Source organism: Cyprinodon variegatus, unplaced genomic scaffold, assembly GCF_000732505.1.
Source record: "Cyprinodon variegatus isolate N-32 unplaced genomic scaffold, C_variegatus-1.0 Scaffold171, whole genome shotgun sequence".
NCBI lineage: Eukaryota > Metazoa > Chordata > Actinopteri > Cyprinodontiformes > Cyprinodontidae > Cyprinodon > Cyprinodon variegatus.
This window is the reverse complement of record NW_015150624.1, coordinates 1045110-1050737: the sequence shown is the minus strand read 5'-3', so window position 1 is coordinate 1050737 and position 5628 is coordinate 1045110. Positions and strand designations below refer to the sequence as shown.

Sequence of the window (5628 nt, the reverse complement as noted above, 5' to 3'; positions counted from 1 at the left end):
CCGATGTCGAGCGGTTGAAGTTCCTTTGTCAGACAGCGTTTATTTGTTTCACCATGTTTTTCACATCGGCTGTGAGATGGGCACGCATGGAGTCACAGATTAACAGCGATGGTGATGCGTGGAAAAAAAAAACACCTGGTCTCCTTACATACGCCTCCCTCAGCCACTCTTTCATCATCTCTTCAATGAGTAGATGAGGAGTTCTGCATAAAGCACATACCTGTTCTTTTATACACAATCCACGCCCACACTTCCCCCTTTAACGTTCTCATGGTGGTCTCAACAACATCCGCAGTAACAACACACATAGGGCGCACCGCACTATAGGGCGCCGCACATTTTGAGGGAAAAAAAAAAAAAGACGTTTATATGCGCCTTATAGTCGTGAAAATACTGTATTTTCCCTCAAAGTGGATGTGTTTTACTTTGTAACCGCATCTCACTTCCTGTCAGACCCATGGAATTACAGCTGAATTGCTGTGTAATCCAACTAAAATAAACCTGGCGTCTATCTCAGTCGGATCTTCGCAGTCCTTTTGTGTAAAATAATGTCGGGTGTGATCGTCCCCATTGACTTTCAATGAGCGCTAAATGCTAAAACCTTGTCCAACATGGTTTTCTGTTCGGATTGGACGCAAAACCAGATTCAGTGTGTTCTGGCCTTAACTCAGGCTGCTGGACAAAACTGGTCTGCTACCAGAACAGGGTTTTTTTTTCGTTAGCTACACTGTAGTACTGGCTTTGGCCTTCCACTAGGGGCACTAAACCTTCCAGGTCTAGTGCCCCTAGTGGCTTAACATTACGCAGTGTTGCTTTATGTTAATAATTACACTTTAATATCATGTTTGTCTTGCTGCTCTCCACTTTAATCTGAAAGAGAAGATTAGGGTGATGGTAAGGAGACCTGATATTTTAAATAATTAAAATGAAAGATATATAGAGACACCCAGCAAATATAAGAAGCATTAATTGTTGTCATGTCATTAAAGTTGTAGGGAAGCGGCCGTTCCAAACGTTGCATTTCCAAATTCTCCTGATGGGTGAACGACTTTACACGAGTGCATAAAGTGAATGTGATTGGTCGTTTATCAAGGGGGCGGGATTGTTGTGGCGGAAGGTTAGCAAGCATGTTTGGTTGCGGCCGATTTGTCGAAAGCATCTTGCTAACCAGTTAGCAACTTAGTGCTAGTAGGGTCCCAATGGGAATGTGAATTGAGGAAAGGCCAACAATTCGCCCTCCCAACTATACACCTGTAACGGTCACCACTACTCTGCAAAGATTCTTATTTCAACCATCGCGTATATTAGCTGAAACATATGAATCAAGATGTTATGAACGAAAAAATTTGATTGACAGATGACGATGTATGTTGGGCTGAATTTAGGTGTTCAGGCTGACGTACAACTAACTGGCCTGCATAAGATAATGAAAAAACCCCACAGATTTTAATTTCTGTTTTTTAAAAACAGAAATTTTCAGAATTTTGGGACAATATCATCTGATAAAGAGTATATTTATATACATGTTTAAGCCAGAATGATTTGACATTTAAATAGGATTTCCTTACGACTTTTAAGAAGCTTCATCGATTATTGATTAGTGTAGACTTCATTTGAATAAATCTTATTCCCCAACTAAATTCTAGACTTAATGTATTCATTTTCTGATGTAAATCATTTTGGGTATAGCAGTAAAATAAATATACAGTCCCATTTCACACAGTTTTATCTGCCATGTAAGCCTGAAAGGGAGCAGAGCGAAGACGTACAGCGGCTGGACAGAGCAGTGCGCCCGTCAGTGGGAGGTGCAGCGTCCCTTTCATGTCAGGAGCTGAGGTGTAATCAGTAACCCTGTAGATATGTGATCCGGCTGAAGATCAGGGGTCCCTGAAAGGCCCCGTCTGAAACAGCGCTCAGCCCTTTGTTATCTCTGATATCAAAGATCAGGCGGCCGTGGAGGAATGCAGCCATTGTTACGTCTAACGCAGAAGCTGATATTGTCCTCTGATCCTGGGGATGGACTCTTCCCTGCACTTCATAGCGAGACCCCTTCTGTTTGGGTCTTTTTAATGATAAAAGGAGACCGGGTGGATTACTTTAGATGGGGCTGTTATCCGTCGACAGACATTATGACTGTCCTATTGACTGGAACTAATCGAACATGATTTATCTTCAATTCTTTTTAAATTATTTCCTTTTAACTGTTCTTGAAAAATTATAAAGATTGCTGATGGACAGCCCTGCAATAGACTGCCGACCTGTCCAGGGTGTACCCCACCTCTCCGGGAAAACTGAACCCGATCGCACTGTGTGCTGTGTGAACGTAGCCAGAGACATTTTGACAATGGAACAAGACAATTTAGTCTTACAAAACACAATTGCAATTTCTTATTTCAAGTGCATATTATCTAATTGTCTTGTTTTAAGAGTAAAAATACTCATTCCATTGGCAAACTCAAATTAAGGGTAAAAACACTTAAAGGGAAGCACAGTTTTTTTTACATTGGCCCCTTGATTTTACGTTATTACATGATGTTCTACTCACCCATATGAGTTTTGTGTCATTTGGAGCCGTTCTGAAGATATTCCGTTAGGTTATATCCAAGTAATGTCTTCCTTTGGGCAATGACTTGAAGGCACAAACTAAACTGTTCATAATTTATCATTTATGGTACGCCAGCATTCATAACATGTAGGCGTATCACTGTCCCCCAGACATCCGCAGTTATATTTTCTATATTTATATCTTTTAAAAACAAAGCGGCGCGTGTATGATGTAATCCGCGCGCCGGCTACCATTCATTCATCCTGTCCGCTGAACTGCTGCTAGTTTTACTCACATGCCTGGAAGATGTCTAGTGCTACTACCATAGATGATCTCGCTCTGGAGAATGAAATTGAAGGATTCAGATTAGCTCGGCGAATGAATAGAAGGGGTAGAGCGTAGCCGCCTGTGGCCCGGGCTGCCTGTCGCAACTTCAGTCCGGTGCAAGGATGACATCATACACAATCCGCTTTGTTTTTAAAAGATATAAATATAAAAAATATAACCACGGATAATCTGGGGGACAGTGATTCGCCTACATGTTATGAATGCTGGCGTACCATAAATGATAAATTATGAAGAGTTTAGTTTGTGCCTTCAACTCGTTGCCCATAGGAAGACATTACTTGGATATAACCTAATGGAATATCTTCAGAACAGCTCCAAATGACACAAAACTCATATGGGTGAGTAGAACATGATGAAATAACGTAAAATCAAGGGCCCAATGTAAAAAACAAACAAAAAAAAAAAAACGGCATTTCCCTTTAATTTAAGAAATTTTTAATTATTTCTAGATTTTTTTTCCCAGCGTTGCTAATAATAAACTTTAAAACTAGGTCATGGAGTAATCAATACAAATAAACTATGACATGTCAAACTGATGCCGGAATACTTAAACACAGTAACACCTGTCAGTAAATGCTTAAAAAGCCAATTTATTTCTATTTCATTTGACTACTTTAAACATGTTTAACAATCTAGTCTTCTGCTGTCTTGGCCAGGACTCTAATTAAAAAAGATCTTAATCTCCATGAGGCTTGTTTAGTTAAATAAAAAAAAAACAACTTACTTATCTGTTTCCTAAAACTTTCCTTCTAAATCCAGTAAAACCTGTTAAGAATAATGTAAATTGGCAGCCAATAAAAAAAAAAGTTTTTTTTCCATCCTTCTCAACAATGAACAGAATCCTGAAGTGATAAAACCTTTGTTTTAATTTCTGACCAGCCTGTTTCTTGTTTCTTCTGATGTTTTGATAATTCAGCTCAATGTCTCTGTGGTTTAAGAACCTCCCTTCCATCATCCTAATCTCTTGCTCCTTCTGCAGATTATCTGTTAGACTCCAAAATCTGATCATTTTCAGCCAGAAGGAACATCTAGATGAAATTTAAAGCAGACTTACTGGTGACTTCCTGCAGGAAGTCCAGACAGGGCCGGCTTATTCCAGACATACTAACAGACACAGCTACCGGGGTCTGGCCTTCGTAGTTCCTGGTGTTGGTGTTGGCGCCGTACGTGTAGAGCATCTGAGCACACAGCACATCATCCCTGAGGGCTGACAGGTGCAGCGGAGTCTGTCCATCTTCTAGACGGCCGAGGTTTGTGTCCGCTCCCCTCTGCAGGAACATGCGGCAGTAGGAATGGTTTCCTTTGATGACGGCGTAGCGCAGCAGGAAGCCGTTCTGAATGTCAATGTTGGCGCTGTGGTCCAGCAGGATCCGCACGCAGCTGGAGCGCTCGCGGATGATGGCCAGCTGCAGCGGCGTGGTGCCTTTGTCGCTGAGCGGGTCCACCTCAGCCCTGAACTCCAGGAGGAGGCGTACAAAGGAGTCGCGGCCGTAGTGGGCCGCCACGTGTAGCGGCGTCCAGCCGTCGTTGCTTTTAGCGTTTATGATGTCGCCCCGGTACTCGGACTCTAGCATCAGTCGGGCGATGCGGGCCCTGCCGTGCATGGCTGCATAGTGAAGAGCAGTGAAGCCGCCGATGAAGTCCTTCACCGTGGGGTCGGCTGTACGGAGAGGAAGGAGAGAACAAATGAGTTACAGTCTGATCTGAGGACGCCGCCCCTTTAAAAGCATCAGCTGCAACCTGTTCAGATCTGCAGCTGTGCTGCTTTCTGTTCAACCAGTAAAACCAGAAGCCTTAGCTGGCAGCTGACCCTCAAGACCAAAACACCTCATCAACATTTCTTTGTTCAAAGGTGACGACCCACAGCGCTTGAGCTAGTTGGTCTCCCTCTGGGAGCATTCTCATCGCCACACCTGATCTTCCTCTGATTCATCCTGACCTGAGAGACAGTATTGATTGATTGCTATTATTTGTTTCCTTTCCTCCCTCCCTGCGTTTCTTTCTCTCTCTTTTCCTTCGTTCCACAAATGGAGAATTTTACACGGCGCCATCGCCACAAACTCGTTTTTATCTGTTATTAATCTGGGTGTTTTAAACATTCGTTTAAAACACCCAGATTAAATGCGGTCCGTCTGAAAACACGTTCCATGTTTTTATGGAATGAACAAGACCAAAGGCAATGTTTAGCCTAGGGCTGGACGATATAGAAAAAAAAGCTTATTGATCAATATGCATTTTTTTCTTATCGATATCGATAATTATTGAAAAGATTTGAAACCATATTTTATGTGCAGCTCTGCCTGGACATTTTATGATATTGCTAAATGATTTAATTTTAATAAAGAACAAAAACACAGACTTCCAATTAAATCTTAATTTAACCAAATTTTTTTAACCATAAAAGAATTTTTTTAAAGAAAAATAACTTAAGAGACCTGAGTTATGTTATTAAAATTCCCGAAGATTCTTCAGAGGACGATGCAGAGCCGCGCCGGGGCCTACACAGCTCGTACTCCTGATGATAAAACAAGTTGGTTGTGTTATCAGACTTCGTTTTCACTGGTTCCCGACACATTTTACAGATGACTGTGGTTTGTTTTTTGTCCGACTTGCCATGACCTAAATACTGCCAGACTGCCGAACTACAAAAACCCTTCTTTGGAACAATTTCCTCCGCCGCTCCTTGCTGCGACATCTTTATGTGCTCTGTGTTGTGGTTTGAGAGGGCGGCGCTT

At 42.0% G+C, this 5628-nt stretch overlaps 1 protein-coding gene across 4 annotated transcripts in view; it reads right to left on the bottom strand.

Moving 5' to 3' along the window:
* Window positions 1-5628, bottom strand: part of asb7 (ankyrin repeat and SOCS box containing 7) — an 18366-nt gene that overhangs the window by 3447 nt on the left and 9291 nt on the right. For all 4 annotated transcript variants that reach the window (XM_015378401.1, XM_015378404.1, XM_015378403.1 and 1 more), the window contains exon 4: window positions 3948-4553. In XM_015378401.1, coding sequence (XP_015233887.1) covers window positions 3948-4553 — 606 coding nt within the window. The remainder of the gene's footprint in view (window positions 1-3947; window positions 4554-5628) is intronic.